The following is a 17,927-nucleotide window of genomic DNA, read 5'->3' as shown; positions in this document are numbered from 1 at the left end:
TTTCCTTGGCATGAAGCAGTGAACCTCGGGTGTTACCCCAGACAATGATGCCGCTTCAGTGTTACTTTTTTTTTTTTTTTTTGAGATAGAGTCTTCCTCTGTCGCCCAGGCTGGAGTGCAGTGGCACGATCTCGGCTCACTGCAGCCTCCGCCTCCCAGGTTCAGGTGATTCTCCTGCCTCAGCCTCCTGAGTAGCTGGGACTACAGGCTAATTTCAATAAGCTTGGTTATGAGGTTCCCTTGCTAATTGCAAACAAATAATTGCAAAAAAGCAGGTAAAGATTACCAAAGGTGGAGGTAGCAACCAATAGAAAAAGAAGAGAGAGAAAATCTACAAAGAAGATGCAGACATTTAAAGAACCTCATCAACAGACTCAGGCTTCCCATGTGGGACAGTCTCTAGAGCAATAATTAATGCTTATAACAATGACCTTTGGTATCAAGAGGTTAAGTTAGTTTTAATATCTTCTAAGAAGGAAGAGAAACATGCAATATACTTGAATATGATTTTTGCCACAATGATTAGTCTAGTGATTAAAGTGATAACATGCATTTCTTTGATGGTTCTGAATAAGCATGTTACTGTACATGGTTTACGAGGTGCTCTTTATTCCTCTTTGGAAATTAAAATAATTTTAATAGGTGTTTTAGTCTGTTCTTGCATTGCTACAAATAAATACTTGAGATTAGATAATTTATCAAGAAAAGAGATTGAATTGGCTCATGGTTCCGTAGGCTGTACAGGAAGCATGCTGCTGGCATCTGCTCAGCTTCTGGGGAGGCCTCAGGAAACTTTCAATCATGGCGGAAGGTGAAAGAGAAACAAGCACATCTTACATGCCGGAGCAGGAGGAAGAGAGAGAGCAAGGCGAGGTGCTACACACTTTTAAACAACCAGATCTCACGAAAACTCACTCACTCACTCACTATCACGAGAACAGCACCAGGAGGATGGTGCTAACCCATCCATGAGAACTCCGCCCATGATCCAATCACCTCCCAGCAGGCCCCACCTCCAATCCAGGGGATTACAATTCAACATGAGATTTAGGCTGGGACAAAAATCCAAACCACATCAATAGGAACATAAAATTGTAATATGTATCAATAGAGAAAAATGTGGTTTCCTAAACATAAGTTTTGCTTTTCAGATAACCATTGGTCTAATGTGAAAAGTAGTTTAGTGAAAAGTATACTAAAATTTTATGCCAATTTAAACTTTAGGACATTCAGGCTGAGTGCAGTGGCTCACATCTGTAATCCCAGCACTTTGGGAGGCTGAAGTGGTAGGATTGCTTGAGCCCAAGAGTTCCAGGCCAGCCTGGGCAACATAGTGAGACCCCATCTTTATTTTAAAAAACAAAAACAAAAAACAAAAAAACTTTAGGACATTTACTTACTCAAACTAGAAAAAGCATACTCTTAGCCATACTGATATCTCTAGTCTCTCACATTGGTGAGATACCAGGATTTTTGTTGGTTTATTCCATATGGCCATCATCTAAGCTCCAATCAGAGAAACAAAAAGTATCTATTAGTAATGCTAGAACACAACAGCACTATTTGTGAGTACTCAATTAATGAATTTTCTTCCTTAAAAAAATTATAGATTATAACATAACTTGAAATCAAACTGTTAAACAGAAGTATTTTCTTTTGTCCATATTTGAAAATTCTAATGGCAAGGCAAATAAATCTTCTCTAATTAAACACATCTAAATCACCCAAGATCAAAGCACCAAAGCAAAAAAAAAAAAAGGTAGTAATGGGAAAATAAAATTATAATTAAAATTCATAACATTAAATTATAAAATAAAATATATAAATAGATCTCTTTTGAGTATAACATGTAAAAGAATTATTTTGGGCAGGGCACAGTGGCTCACACCTGTAATCCCAGCACATGGAAAAACCCTGTCTCTACCAAAAAAAACCCAACAAAAATTAGCCAGGTGTGGTGGCACATGCCTGTAATCCCTACTTGGGAGGCTAAAGCTGGGGTAAAACCTGACAAATTTAATAATTCTCAGCAGAAGTCTTTGGCTGGGTAAAAATAAGTTCAATGCTAGTCAGTAACAAACAGAGATTATGTTTTGAGGTGGTCTTAATATGGTTAACAAAACAAACACAAAGCTTTAGATTAAAATATTGTTAGTATATACATAAGTTATTTGGTCCATAAACTGGTAAAACTTACTATAGGATGTTGAAAATTTACCACATTTAAAATGAATACTTATTGTATTCATGGACAAAATATCTCACTAAGTTGATGTCACTTTAATAATTTATGAATGTGAATAAAAGTAGACTTTGCTTTAACGAATATTTAAAAACTTATAATAAAAATTAATGCCTGTGGCCGGGTGCAGTGGCTCACGCCTATAATCCTAGCACTTTGGGAGGCCGAGGCGGGCGGATCATGAGGTCAGGAGATCGAGACCATCCTGGCTAACACGGTGAAACCTCACCTCTACTAAAAATACAAAAACAAAATTAGCCGGGCGTGGTGGAAGGCGCCTGTAGTCCCAGCTACTCGGGAGGCTGAGGGGGCAGAATGGCATGAACTCAAGAGGTGGAGCTGGCAGTGAGCCAAGATCTCGCCACTGCACTCCAGCCTGGGTAACAGAGTGAGACTTCATCTCAAAAAAAAAAAAAAAAATTAATGTCTGTATGAAGTATTATGATTTGATTAATGAGAAATCATTTGTGAGTTCTTCCTTTTTTAAACAACTATATACATTTTTGCCTTGATTCATTAAAACTAAATTATTTCATTTAAACACTTTACCTGGGAATGTTACCTTTTAAATATAACAGTGGGGTCAAAGAATTAGAGAACTTAAGGGCTAGAAGAATCTTCAGGGAATATCCAGTGCAGGGGAACTGCAAACCTTAATTTGCATCAGAAGTCCCTGTGGTTCTTGTTAAAATGCAGATGGCTAGGTAGGTCCTACCCTACCCATCTGACTCAGTAGCCTGGAATGAAACCTGGAAGAAATAACCATTACGGAAATAACCCTTGGGGTGGAGTTATACTTTCACCCCCACCCCAAGGTGACTCCCATGTAGGTTGTCTACAGATCACTGGGAGGAAAAATATTGTTATAATCTACCACCTTCCTTCCTACACCAGGAAACTTCCTAGAACATCAACATTTCATTTCTGACTCAAACAACTCCTTCAACTCCTATAGGTAACTTACTGCCTCCCAGGGCAGCCCATTATACATTTAATGGAAGTTTCTTATAGAAACCCATACATTCAAAACATAAAGACATTCAACATGGGCTTACACAAATACATTAGTGTAAAGACTCATTGAAGAATTAAATGAATGAAGAACTGACCTGCTTCTTCTGGTATTTGTTAATTAGATTCAGAAATAAGGCATAACATCTGGAATAGCTGGCCAAGGCTGTGCAGCAGTCACGGTAAGAAGTAAGTTTGCTGCAGAAATGCCAAATGGGAAAATAAAGGTAAACTTTGTTTTTCTATAAAATTCAAGTACACATAGTATCACTTTAAATGCAGACCTTCAAAACTTTGCCCAGTTCAAGAAAAGGAGTCTAAAAATACTCTACACATCAGTTCAGAGAAGCTGCAAAGAGGCTTGCTATCTGCTCTAAACTCTAGTGAGATGGATCCGGAAAAATTTAAAAGATAACTTACATGTAGATGGTATGAATTTACACTATCCATGTAGTTCAGAAAACACAAACTTACATGAAATTTATATGAAATCTGGTTGGATACCAGTGAGTCCCCTGGGATCACATCAGAAGCAAATGTAAAACTGCTTTAATAGGCCAGGCGCGGTGCCTCATGCCTGTAATCCCAGCACTTTGGAAGGCCAAGGCAGCTGGGTCACTTGAGGTCAGGAGCTCAAGACCAACCTGGCCAACATAGTGAAACCCCGTCTCTACAAAGATACAAAAATTAGCTGGGTGTGGTGGCATGTGCCTGTAATCCCAGCTACTCTGGAGGCCGAGGCAGGAGAACTGCTTGAACCCAGGAGGCAGAGGTTGCAGTGAGCCAAGATTGAACCACTGCACTCCAGACTGGGCAATGGGGCGAGAGTCTGCCTCAAAACAGACAAACAAACAAACAAACCTATACATTCAAAACAAACAAACAAAAACCTGCTTTAATATAGTAGATTGGTAGTGCTATACTAATATTAGGCAAAATAGACCAACCTTAAGGCAGAAAGCCTTGAAAACAGCTTCAAAATTTCTAAAGCAAGTAAGCAAGCAAGCAAGCAAACAAAACCCATAAGGCAATATTGACAAACCCACAACAAATCAGGAGATGTTCATATATTTCTTCCTAATTGATGAATCAATAGGTAAAACATCATTAATATGTTAAAAACTTGACCACATACCAGGCCATAAATAAATCTCAGTAAATTTTCAGAGAACTGTTATCTCAAAGACCACATTCTCTGGTCAAAGTGCAATTAAATGAGAAACCATTTAAAAAATAAATTTTTAAAAAACATTTTTTTTGGAAATGTAAGAACACCTAACTTATAGGTCAAAGAAACATGAAAATTACAAAAGAAATACTGAAATACGAGTAATAAAAAATATTACAAATCAAAACTTGTAGGATGGGCCAAGCACAGTGGCTCACGCCTGTAACCCCAGCACTTTGAGAGGCTGAGGCAGGAGGATCACTTGAGACCAGGAGTTCAAGACCAGCCTGGCCAACATGGCGAAACCCCGTCTCTACTGAAAAATACAAAAATTAGCTGGGTGTGGTGGTGCATGCATGTAGTCTCAGCTACTCCGGAGGTTGAGGCAGGAGAATCGCTTGAACCTGGGAGGCGAAGGTTGCAGTGAGCCAAGATCACAACACGGCACTCCAGCCTCGGTGACAGAGTGAGACCTTTTCTCAAAAAAACAAAAAACAAAAAAACTTATAAATACTAATTTCCTCTAATTAGTATTTAGAGGAAAATTTATAGGTTTAAGGAGGCTGAAAAGAAAGGAGTTATGTTTTTTACTAAAATAGTTAGAAGAAAAATATGATATATTCACAGACAGTTGAAGAAAAGGATTAATAAGGATAAGAGCAGAAGAAATAAGACAGGAAGCAAACATACAATAAAGTGGATCATAATATATTTGTTCTTGGTAAAAGCTAATAAAATAGGAAAGATTTTGCAAGACTAAGAAAAAGAGAAACAGCACGAACAATCAAAATTAGGAAAGAAAGTCAATATTAACAATGAAGAGGCAAGGTAACATAGTGGTTCAAAGTATGAATTGTAGAGCCAGAATATGGTTTGAACTGCAGCTCTATGACATACTAGTTGTGTGATCTCGGGAAAATAACTAAACTTCTCTATGTCTCAGTTTCCTCATATGTAATATGATAATGACAATAATAATACATATCTTAAAAAGTTGTTTTAAGGATGAAATGAATTCGAATTTGGAAAGTATTCTGAATATTGCCTAGCATGTTGTAAGTGCTATAAAAATAACTGTTAAATAGGTAAAATAAATAAAAGGGGACATAATTAGAGATACAACAGAGATTAGAATAATAATAAGAGAACAGTTGGAGCAACTTTTACATTGTTTGAAAACTTAGATAAAATTATCAAATTCCTACAAAAACATAACTTTTTGAAACTGAACCAAGTAGAAATGAGAAACATATAACCATATGGGAAGAAATTGAATCAGTAGTCAACAATATTCACACACACATACACACATATATACCCTGGATAAAAATAGCATTTTGAGCAAGTTTTTAAAACTTTTCAAGAAGCAGATCAGCTTTTTACAAATTCTTCTAGGAAAGAGAAAAAATTGGATTACCTCCCAACCCATTTTATGAGGCTGGTATAAACTTATACTAAACCCAGACAAGGACAATATGAGAAGGGAAAAATATAGGTCAATGTAACTCATGACCACCAATGACAAATCCTAAACAAAATGTTAGTGAACCAAACCCAGCAATATATAATGGCTTAACTTGAGAAACTTTATTAGTGTAATTTACTATATTAACAGATTTTAAAAAAGAAAATCCATAATCAAAAGCAATTCAGGTAAATGTGATTTATCACATACACACAACTAAAGACAAAAACCACATGATTATCTCAATAGACACAGAAAAGGCTTTCAGTAAAATTCAACACTCCTTCATGCTAAAAACTCTCAATAAACTAGGTACTGATGCCAGGCGAGGTGGCTCACACCTGTAATCCAGCACTTTGGGAGGCTGAGACGGGTGGATCACCTGAGGTCAGGAGTTTGAGACCTGCCTGGACAACATGGTAAAACTCCATCTCTACTAAATACAAAAATTAGCTAGGTGTGGTGGCACGTGCCTGTAATCCCAGCTACTCTGGAGGCTGAGGCAGGAGAATCGCTTGAACCTGGGAGGCAGAGGTTGTAGTGAGCCAAGATCATGCCACTGCACTCCAGCCTGGGCGACAAAGTGAGACTGTCTCAAAAAACAAATCAAAACAAAACAAAAAACTAGGTATTGAAGGAACAGACCTCAAAATAATAAGTGCCATCTATGACAAACCCATAGCCAATATCATACTAAATGGGCAAAAGCTGGAAGCATTCCCCTTGAAAACCAGCACATGACAAGGATGCCCTATCTCACCATTCCTATGCAACATAGTATTGGAAGTCCTAGCCAGAGCAATCAGTCAAGAGGATGAAATAAAGGGCATCCAAACAGAAAGGGAGGAAGTCAAACTATCTCTGTTTGCAGAAGGGTACTTATGAAAACCTACAACAAATATTATTTTCAACTGGTGTAACCATGAAAATATTTCCTTTAGAGTCAGAAGAAAGACAACAGGCCCAACACTCACAGATGATTCTACATCTAGAAAACCCCATAGTCTCAGCCCAAAACCTCCTTCAGCTGAGAAACAACTTCAGCAGTTTCAGGATACAAAATCAATGTACAAAAATCACTAGCATTCCTATACACCAACAACAGCCAAGCACAGAGCTGAATCAGAAAGGCCATTCCATTCACAATTGCCACAAAAAGAATAAGATACCTGAGAATACAGCTAACCAGGGAGGTGAAAGATCTCTACAATGAGAATTACAAAACACTACTCAAAGAAATCACAGAAGACAAAAACAAATGGGAAAACATCCCATGCTTATGGATAGGAAGAATTTGTACCATTAAAATGGCCATACTGACCAAAGCAATTTACAGATTCAATCCTATTCCTATCAAACTACCAATGACATTCTTCACAGAACTAGAAAAAAAAAAAACTATTTTAAAATTTAACATGGAACTGAAAAAGAGCTCAAATAGCCAAGGAATCCTATGCAAAAAGAACAAAGCTACAGGCATCACATTGCCTAATTCAAACTACACTACAGGGCTATGGTAACCAAAACATCATGGTACTGGTACAAAAGCAGGCACATGGACCAAGGGAACAGAACAGAGAGCCCAGAAATAAGGCTGCATACCTACAACCACATGATCTTCAACAAAGCTGACAAAAACAAGCAATGGAGGCCAGACACAGTGGCTCACGCTGTAATCCCAGCACTTTGGGAGGCCGAGGCGGGTGGATCACGAGGTCAGGAGATCGAGACCATCCTGGCTAACACAGTGAAAACCCATCTCTACTAAAAATACAAAAAATTAGCTGGGCATGGTGGCGGGCGCCTGTAGTCCCAGCTACTTGGGAGGCTGAGGCAGGAGAATGGTGTGAACCCGGGAGGCAGAGCTTGCAGTGAGCCGAGATCGCGCCACTGCACTCCAGCCTTGGTGACAGAGCAAGACTCCATCTCAACAAAAAAAAAAAAAAAAAAAAAGCAATGGAGAAAAGACTCACTGTTTAATAAATAATCACGGGGTAACAGGCTAGCCATATGCAGAAGACTGAAGCCAGACCCCTTCCTTTCACTATATACAAAAATCAACTCAAGATGGATGATGGATTAAAGACTAAATGTAAAACCCAAAACTATGAAGACCCTGGAAGGTAACCTAGGCAATACTATCCTGGACATAGGAACGGGCAAAGATTTCATGACAAAGACACTAAAAGCAAACGCAACAAAAGCAAAAATTGACAAATGGGATCTAATTAAATTTAAGAGCTCTACACAGCAAAAGAAACTATCAACAGAGTAAACAGACAACCTATAGAATTGGAGAAAATATTTGCAAACTATGCATCTGTCAAAGGTTTACTATCCAGGACATATAAGGAACTTAAACAAATTTACAAGAGAAAAACAACCCCACTAAAAAGTGGGCAAAGGGCCAGGTACAGTGGCTCACGCCTATAATCCCAGCACTTTGGGAGGCCAAGGTGGGCGGATCACCTGAGGTCGGGAGTTCGAGACCAGCCTGACCAACATGGAGAAACCCCGTCTCTACTAAAAATACAAAAAATTAGCTGGGTGTGGTGGTGCATGCCTGTAATCCCAGCTACTTGGGAGGCTGAGGCAGGATAATCGCTTGAACCTGGGAGGCAGAGGTTACGGTGAGCTGAGATCACGCCATTGCACTCCAGCCTTGGCAACAAGAACGAAACTCCGTCTCAAAAAAAAAAAAAAAAAGTGGGCAAAGGACATGAACAAAGATTTTTCAGAAGAAGACACACATGTGGCCAATAAGCATATGGAAAAAAAGCTCAGTATCATAGATCATTAGAGAAATACAAATCAAAACCACAATGAGATACCATCTCACACCAGTCAGAGTGGCTATTATTAAAAAGTCAAAAAATAACAGATGCTGGCAAGGTTGCAGAAAAAAGAGAACACTCACACACTGTTGGTAGGAGTATAAATTAGTTCAATCATTGTGTAAAGCAGTATGGTGATTCCTCAATGAGCTAAAAGCAGAACTACCATTTAACCCAGCAATCCTATTACTGGGTATATACCCAGAGGAAAATAAATCATTCTACAATAAAGATACATGCACGCTGATGTTCACTGAGCACTATTCACAACAGCAAAGACATGGAATCAACCTAAATGCCCATCATTGACAGATTGGATAAAGAAAATGTGGTACCTATACACCATAGAATACTATGCAGCTATAAAAAAGAATGAGATCATGTCTTATGCGTGAACATGGATGGACCTGGAGGCCATTAGCTCAGCAAACTAGCACAGGAAAAGAAAACCAAATACCACGTTCTCACTTATAAGTGGGAGCTAAATGATGAGAACTTATAAACAGAAAGAAAACAACAGATGTTGGGGTCTACTTGAGGGTGGAGGGTGGGAGGAGGGAGGGGAGCAGAAAAGATAACTCTTTTGACTATTGGATACTGGGCTTAATTCCTGGGTGATTAAATAATCTGTACAACAAACCCCCGTGACATGAGTTTACCTATGTAACAAACCTGCACATGTACCCCTGAACCTAAAATAAAAGTTTAAAAAAAGGGGGGGGGCCGGGTGCGGTGGCTCACGCCTGTAATTCCAGCACTTTGGGAGGCCGAGGCAGGCGGATCACGAGGTCAGGAGATCGAGACCATCCTGGCTAACACAGTGAAACCCTGTCTCTACTAAAAATACAAAAAATTAGCCGGGTGTGGTGCAGGCACCTGTAGTCCCAGCTACTTGGGAGGCTGAGGCAGGAGAATGGCACGAACCTGGGAGGTGAAGCTTGCAGTGAGCCAAGATCGCCCCACTGCACTCCAGCCTGGGTGACAGAGTAAGACTCCATCTCAAAAAAAAAAAAAAAAAGATTCAGGGCAAGCATTTGACAAAACTTAATACCCATTAAAGAGAAAAAAAGTCATTAATCTTCTAAAGGGTAGTTAGGAAAACCTACAACAAATATTATTTTCAACTAGTGAAACCATGAAAATATTTCCTTTAAGGTCAGAAGAAAGACAACAGGCTCAACACTCACAATTTTGTATTGAACTCCTAAACAATGCAATAAAGAAGAGATGAGGACAGGGGAAAGAATTACAATAATTGAAAAAAAAATTTATATGCAGATAATTTGCATAGAAAATCCAAGAGCATCTATAGACAAACTCCTAGTCCTAATGTTCATCAAGATTCTTGGATATCCTTCCTACAGGAGACAGCTAAAATACATAAACAAATAAGTAAATATTTTTAAAGAGCTATCAATGCAAGATTAATAAGTTCATAAGGAAGGGAAAAGAACAAGAAGAGTTCGGATTATTTTTTTCAGATAGGGTCTTGCTCTGTTGCCCAGGCTGGAGTGCAAGTGGCACTATCTTGGCTTACTGCAACCTCCACCTTCCAGACTCAAGCAATCTTTCCACCTCAGCCTCTCAAGTAGCTGGGACTACAGTGACATACCACCATGCCTGGCTAATTTTTTGGCAGGGGTTGGGGGTGGGGGGGCAGCGCTAGAGATGGGATTTCACCATGTTGCCCAGGCTGATCTCAGATTCTTGGGCTCAAGTGATCCCCCCACCTTGGCCTCCCAAAGTTCTGGGATTACAGGTGTGAGCCACTGTGCCTGACCAAGAGTTTGGATCTGAAAGGAGAAAAAAAGTGAGAGATTTGAAGGCCAGGCAGGGTGGCTCACACCTCTAATTGCAGCACTTTGGGAAGCTGAGGCAGGAGGATCACTTGAGCCCAAGAGTTTGAGACCAGCCTGGGCAACATAGCAAGACTTCGTTTCCACAAATAATAATGATAAAATTAGCTGAGCATGTTGGCGTGCACCTGTGGTCCCAGCTGCTAGGGAGGCTGAGGTGGCAGGATCGTTTAAGCCTGGGCAGTCGAGGCTGTAGTAAGCCATGTTTGTGCCCACTGCACTCCAGCCTGGGTGACAGAGCGAGACCCCATCTCAACAACAAAAAGTGAAGGATTCATCTTATAGCAAGACTCAAATTAAATCTATAATAGTAAGTACAGTGTGGTACAGGTCTGAGGAGAAACCAAACAGAATGCCCAGAAACAAACCTGAAATTATATGGAAACTTCTGTCTGATTGACAAAATCAGTGAGAAAGGACAGCATAGTCAGTAAAAGGTGCTGGAACAATCAACTATCCACATGGGAAAAATATGAAGTTGGATCCCTATATGACACTATAAACAAAAATAAATTCCTTATGATTTTACAATGCATTAGATAGGTAGTAATTAGGTATCCAGAACAAAGCTCAGGGAAGTGCAGTATAAAAAGATCAGATCTGGAGGGAAGGAGGGGGCTGGGGCTGAAGAACCACCTGTTGGGTACTATGCTTACTGCCTGGGTAACATGATTGTCGAGACCCCAAGCCTCCACGTCATACAATTTACCCAGGTAAAAAACCTGTGTACCATTTAATCTATAATACAAGTTGACATTCATTTAAAAAAAAATCAGATTTGGACTCACATCCTCATACAGGGGTCCTGGGGTCAAGTACCAATTCAGTCTTCAGGAAATTTTGCATTTCTTTACAACTACAACATTATAGTTCAAGAAAAGCCCCAGGCTCCCAAGAAGAATCATTATATTAAAATACTGACAAAGAGCAGCGCGGGAGGAAACAGAAATGCATAATTTAAAGACAGCTCTGTAAATTTAACAACATCTTGCTTGGAGGCAACCTGGATTCAAATGATCATTATTTCTGGAAGAAATAAAGTAAGTTTAGACATGACTAGTGAAAGCTTGAGCCAAAGTTCAAATAGCTGAAATAGAATAACCTTCTATTACAAAGTCAGATCAGACTTTCTAAGCATTGATCCCCTTTTCTGAGTTAAAACTCTTGTTTATTTCCTAGCAAATTGGAAGGTTTGCTGTGTTTTGTATACAGTTTTTTATCTCAAATAAGCTGAGAGGAAGATTAAACACACACACATGTAGCTCACAACTCACCAAAGAACTAAAATGACTTAACAACCAATAAGTTTAGAATCACAATAGAATCATATAGACAAAGGGGTCATTTGTTTGAATTGTTCATTTTTAACTTGGGCCACTAGATTTACCCTTTCTGGTAGGTGAAGTAAAAAGAAGAAAAAGGATTCCTTGCCAGTCACACAAGCAAATATTAAAGATAACCCCAAATCTAAGCATTAGCATTTTTGTAAGGCTAGTTCACGTCCTAGTCTACCTACCTGAATATTCTGGCAATATTGGTACAGACGTCCTTGTCACCTTTGTACTGTTCCATTGCCGTGCAGAGCTGGGGAAGGGCACTGATGTTTAGGACCTTACTTCTTACTAATGGTGAATCAACCAAGTTTCTCAATGTAGCAGTCACCTAGGATAAAAGCATGCTTGTGCCATTTTTTTTAAACTGAAAAAATATAACCACACGAAACAGCACAGTACAATTCATCTCATAAATTTCCTTATATCAGTAGCTAAGCAAAGCTCCCACTATGCATCTCCCACCATGCATCTCCCACCAGAGAATGTGAGCCTAGGCACAAGTAGCAACAAATGAAAACAAAGAAAGCCTAATTTGGTTGAAAGGTAAAGAATGAAATATTAATCTTAGTAAGCAATTGGTATACCCCAAACCCACGGTTAAACAAATCATCATCTAGGTTTGCTAACACTCCTAAGATCTTCAGCTGGCCCTGTGATAGCCACATCAGTTCTGCAGATTAGAAACGTCTTGTTCTATGTTTTTCTTTTTTTTTTTTTTTTTAATTTTATAGGTATTCTTGTCTGATTGTTCTATGCTTTTATAAATAGCATCAGATAATGAATGTTGTGGCCAAAGAATATTTAAGATCTTTAGTCTCATTCTCTCCCAAGAGACAAGTATTAAGATCTCACAAATTTGTCTTATTTTATTAAAAAAAAAATTCAGGAAAGCTATCTACCTTCGTCAAAGAGTCAAGAAGAGAAGAGTTTAGTAAATCATAAAACTAATGTTGTTATCTAATAATTTTAATATGCAGTGTGCTCCTTCCTTGTGGGACACTACAGGAAAGCTACTGGTTAAGAGCCAGTTCGGCCTCACCACCCATCAGCCTGGATCAGTTATTTAACCTCCCAGAGCTCATTTTTCTCATTCAATAAAGTAGAGGTGATGATACTTGCCTGGTAGTTGTGAGGATTCAATGAGATGAGATGTGTGAATGGCATCACTGCCATCACGTTAGAGTCAAATGACAGGGATTCAAGTCCCACATCTCTTCCTAGTAAAGTGCCTAGGGGCAGCCACTCCTTCCTCCACCTCCCCACTTCCTCATCTGCGAAAAGCGGGTGAGGTGACAAGCACTGCTCACCTCTCGGGGGGTTGTGTGTAGCAAATGGAAACATGTAGCACTGTTTTTATTACTTATCTAATACTGTAAAGCATCATGTAAACATAAAGCATCCTTACAGCCATAGTACATAAACTTTTAAAAACAATTCTTAAGATGACATGATTAGTTTTTCCTTATAACAATAGCAACAAAAAGATACATTAAAATATAACTGACTACACTGAGAACACAGAAAACGTAAAAAAAAAAAAAAAAGCTTCAAATAAATGTGTACATGTCTTTTGCAGTCAATTCAATTATACAATGATTCTGTAAATTCTTCCCTGAAAGTTTTAGTATCCCAAACATTGGAGGTGAAACAAACTACTTGAGTATTCCATTTAACTCCATAGATCTGCACAATGTCACAATGTAGTCTTCTTCTAAGCTAAGGAATGGACTTTTTTTTGGAGACAGAGTCTCCCTTTGTCATCCAGGCTGGAGTTCAGTGACAGGATCTCGGCTCACTGCAACCTCTGCCTCCCCCATTCAAGCAATTGTCGTGCCTCGGCCTCCCAAGTAGCTGGAATTACAGGCGCGTGCCCCCACGTCTGGCTAATTTTTGTATTTTTAGTAAAGACAAGGTTTTGCCATGTTGGCCAGGCTGGTCTCAAACTCCTGGCCTCAAGTGATCCAACCACCTCAGCCTCCCAAAGCGCTGGAATTACAGGGGTGTGCCACTGTGCCCAGCCAGGAATGGATCTTTTGTGAAGACTAATGAACCATTCTAGGAATTCCATTGCTGTCATAAAATGGAAAATTCTCATCAACTGACCCTGTTTCCACCTGTTCTCCTGAGACAGCCCAGGCACCAGAGCACTACTGGTTTACATTAATTGAGAGGATGCCTCAAAACTCTCTTCCATGGAGACCAAAGAGTACAGATGCCTGTGTAACTCCCATGCAGACAGCCACCATGGGAAACCATGAAATACCCATTCCAGTCACTGCACACCAACAGTTCCTTTTCCCTGGTCCCCAAGGCATCAAAGATGGGACATCCCAATCCATAGTCATCTTCACACTCCCCACATCTAACCTCTGGCAAGGGACATTGCCAGCAGAAAGGACCATAGTTTCCTTAGGAGCTTTTATTTTCTTGTTTCAATCTCAATTTTTTCTCCTTCTCAGGCCTTATTCTCACCTCATCAGCAAAAGTTTAGATAGCTCAAGGTTCTTCTGCCCCGCATACATAACTTTCATAAATAACCCAAGTTAGGAGAGAAAGCCTACATTTATATGTGACATGTCATCTGATTGAAATTCCTACCCATTTATTGCACGTGATACACACAGTTGAGTAATATACAATACCTCACATATTTCCAAATTTGTCATTCGTGGTGCTGGTAGAAATAACATGCATGAAACATATACCACGCATTTGAAAAATACACAGCAATAGCTCAATAGATGACACCATCAACCTAGTTGCTCAAGCAGAGACATCCCAGAATCCTGCCTTTCTGCTTTCTGTTACTCCAAGCCATATTGGCTCTTTGTCCATAGCTCCCAGGATAATATTCAGTTCCCTGACCATGGTCTACAAGGCTCAACAGATCTGTTCCTTCTCAACCCGTCAAGCTTCATCTCATACCATATATGCCCCCATCAACTCTACTTAATGCTAGGTTATTTAATATTATGTTTTACTATCTGTCTACTCCTCCAGACTAGAAGCTTCAGTAAGGGCATAAACCTTGTTCATCCTTTTCACCATTGTACATCCAGCTCCAAGTCCAGTGCCTGGTACATGGTGGGCGCTCAATAGGCATTTATTAATGGAATGAATGAAGGGGTGGACATCTACAAAGGAAAGACTGGGATATCAGAACACCATGGGCTAAGCAGACAATATCTCTGAGGTAGACAGATTTTAAGATTTTTTTTGAAAGCAGAGGAGTAAAAAATAATGGATGAAAGAAAAATGGACTCTGTAGTTACCCAGCTCAGGCTAACTTGTCTATGAAGACCTTTCAGAGGCCGATCAGTCGCTTCTTCTTCCGTGTTAACAAAGTATCCTGTTCCTGCCTCTATAACCCCCATCCATCACAGAACAAAAAATAACGGATGAAAGAAAAATGAACTCTCTGGAAGGGGACCAGCCTCTGTGTATTTGTTCTCTAGCCTATCTCATTTCTGACAGCAGCTCCTTCCCAAGCTCCTAAACTCCCGGGCCCCACCCCTTTCCCCACCTGACTGGTCACACGTTCACCCCTTCTCTCCATCACCAGCGTCACTGGTTCAGTTTAAGCTCACTTCATCTCTTACCCAAACTCTACAGCCCCTGGATGGGCTCCTTCCACAGTTTGCCCCCATAGCTGCTCACTGCTGCCAGACGGGGCATCTCAAAGCCCCGCCTTCCCTGCTCAAAGGCCCCCTGCGACTTCTGGCCCAGCCAGTAGCACTCATAGCCTAAAGGTTCCTCAGTCTCTGAAGTGTAGTTCACCCCTCCAAACTCATCTCCTTTGCCTCGGCACCACCCTGGCCATCTTTCAGACTCTGCACCACATGAGGTCCTCAACCCTTCATGACGCCATGCCTTTGAATAGGCGGCCTCCTCCGCCCAGAGTGCCCTCGATTACACTTTGCCACCCCTTCTCCCCCTGGCCATCTCCTGCTCATTTTTCTTTTCTTTTTTCTTTTTCGAGACAGAGTCTCGATCTCGGCTCACTGCAACCTCCGCCTCCCGGATTCAAGCGATTCTCCTGCCTCAGCCTCCCGAGTAGCTGGGATTACAGGCAAGCACCACCACACCCTGCTAATTTTTGTATTTTTAGTACAGACAGGGTTTTGCCATGTTGGCCAGGCTGATCTTGAACTCCTGACCTCAAGTGATCCGCCCGCGTCGGCCTCCCAAAGTGCTGGGATCACAGACATGATCCACTGCCCCCGGCCTCCTGCTCATTTTTCAAAACCCAGCTCAAGATAACTTGTCTATGAAGTCCTTTCCGAAGCTGATCAGTTGCTTCCTCTGCTTCCTCTTCCCTGTTACCAAAGCATCCTGTTCCTGCCTCTACAACCCCCATCACAGAAGCATTGTCACTTGTCTTCAGGCATCTTCTCTTCCATAGTGAGCTCCTCTAGAGTACAAACCACTTCTTATTCCTCTTTCTACTCAGAGGACAACAAATGTGCTCATAAAAAGCTCTTAAATGTTCAGCTGCTGGAGGGCTGGAAGAGTGAATGAGAAGGGGAAGGAGGAGGGGAATGAGGAGGGGGAAGAAAGAAAGAAGGGACAGGAGCGACAAAAGAGAGGTTTTTCCCTTTAAGACACCTCTGGCAAGAAAGTGCGGTAGCTTAGCAGAGGCCTGGGTGAACCAGGGCCTAAAGCCCTGAGGGGGAAGGATCAGGAAAAGGCCACCACGCAGATGCAGCTCTGAAGGCCTTATATCTTGAGAGACTTGTCACCAATCTCTGAGAGCCACCAATCTCACTGTGGGGTGATGGTGGGGCCCTGAATGCTCAGACCAGTGGCCTTTTCTGGAAAAAATGCAGAAAAAAAAAAAAGGGTGTGGGGAAGAGAGTTTAGCTAAATCACGTGGTCACAGTAAAGGCAAGTTCAAAGTCAACCCATTTAACTCTGAATTTTGCTCCTACTTTTGAATTCATTATATACAAGTGAAAATTAAAAAAAAAAACAAAAAAACAAGAACTCTCAGTTGAACAGAGATAAATCTGTGAAAATTATCAATGAGTTCTGTGCTCTACAGCAGGGTCTTTATTTCCCACCCCCAAGAAAAGCCCACCCACTGGGCCCACCCCCAAAGCAGGAGTTAACCAAAGCCCAAGCTTTATGCTTGGAGGTGTGCATCCATTTCTTTCTTAACTTTGTATTCTAATTTATATTATGTATAAATGCACAAACTTAAACACACATTTTTTCTTTTTTATTGTATATAATCTTTCAAACCACCTCAAATCCCTTACTTAAAAAAAGTCTTGTTTAGTCTCTAAAGGACTTAGCAGAGAAATTCCCAACCTCTTAAGTAGCATTTCACCAAGAAATAGCACACTGAAAAACACAAGTTTTAATTCCTATCTTTTTCCCCATCTCTTAACTTGCAATCCTGTGGGACTTGCAATCCTAAAGGCAGCCCGTAGGAAGAAGAAAAAAGAGAAGAAAACGACACTGATAATCCACAAAGAGGACTAATACAAATGTAAGTTTCCTTGCTTATTAGCAATTGTTAGGTGATGTTTAGGACAAAAGGGGACCTAAGGTTTTGGTAAATACCCAGGAAGAAACATTCCATTTTGCTTCTGGTTACCAATCTACTGCTGAAAAATGACTGAGCTACACTTGACAACTTTCTGGTGCTCACTTTTCTGAGGCAGCTTCTTTCCATGTTCCCCAAATTATTGGATCATAACAGGTATCACCCTCAGTCAGGGAAAACACCTGGAGACTTGGCAAAGCTACCCAGCTCACATTGAATTATGTAAGCCTCAAAGTTTTCATTGTGTAGTCAGTATTGGGAGACCCATTTTAAAGGGAAAAAATGTACTAAGAAGAAATTAGATCATTTATAAATGCACAACTACATTTTAATACAGTAAAATGAGAACTCAAAAGCTTTAGCTTCTGTTTTTTTCAAGTTGACTATAGGTACTTAATTATCAATTTCAAATTGTGTTTTCAACTATTAATTAATTGAGAAACCTTAGCAAACACAGGAAATATTTGTC

The 17,927-nt window shown here is 40.2% G+C and overlaps 1 protein-coding gene across 7 annotated transcripts in view; it reads right to left on the bottom strand.

Annotated features, from left to right (window-relative positions):
• Positions 1 to 17,927, bottom strand: part of ARMC2 (armadillo repeat containing 2) — a 125,564-nt gene that overhangs the window by 34,125 nt on the left and 73,512 nt on the right. For 6 of the 7 annotated variants that reach the window (XM_024249093.3, XM_054557966.2, XM_054557965.2 and 3 more), the window contains 2 exons: positions 12,093 to 12,238; positions 3,352 to 3,451 (listed from right to left, as the gene is read on the bottom strand). The exons of the other annotated variant lie outside the window; for it this stretch is intronic. In XM_024249093.3, the coding sequence (XP_024104861.3) occupies positions 3,352 to 3,451; positions 12,093 to 12,238 (246 nt within the window). The remainder of the gene's footprint in view (positions 1 to 3,351; positions 3,452 to 12,092; positions 12,239 to 17,927) is intronic. 7 annotated transcript variants of the gene reach the window in all.

Source organism: Pongo abelii, chromosome 5, assembly GCF_028885655.2.
Source record: "Pongo abelii isolate AG06213 chromosome 5, NHGRI_mPonAbe1-v2.0_pri, whole genome shotgun sequence".
NCBI classification, from domain to species: Eukaryota; Metazoa; Chordata; class Mammalia; order Primates; family Hominidae; genus Pongo; species Pongo abelii.
The sequence above is the reverse complement of the archived record's forward strand: the minus strand, read 5'-3'. Positions and strand labels throughout refer to the sequence as shown.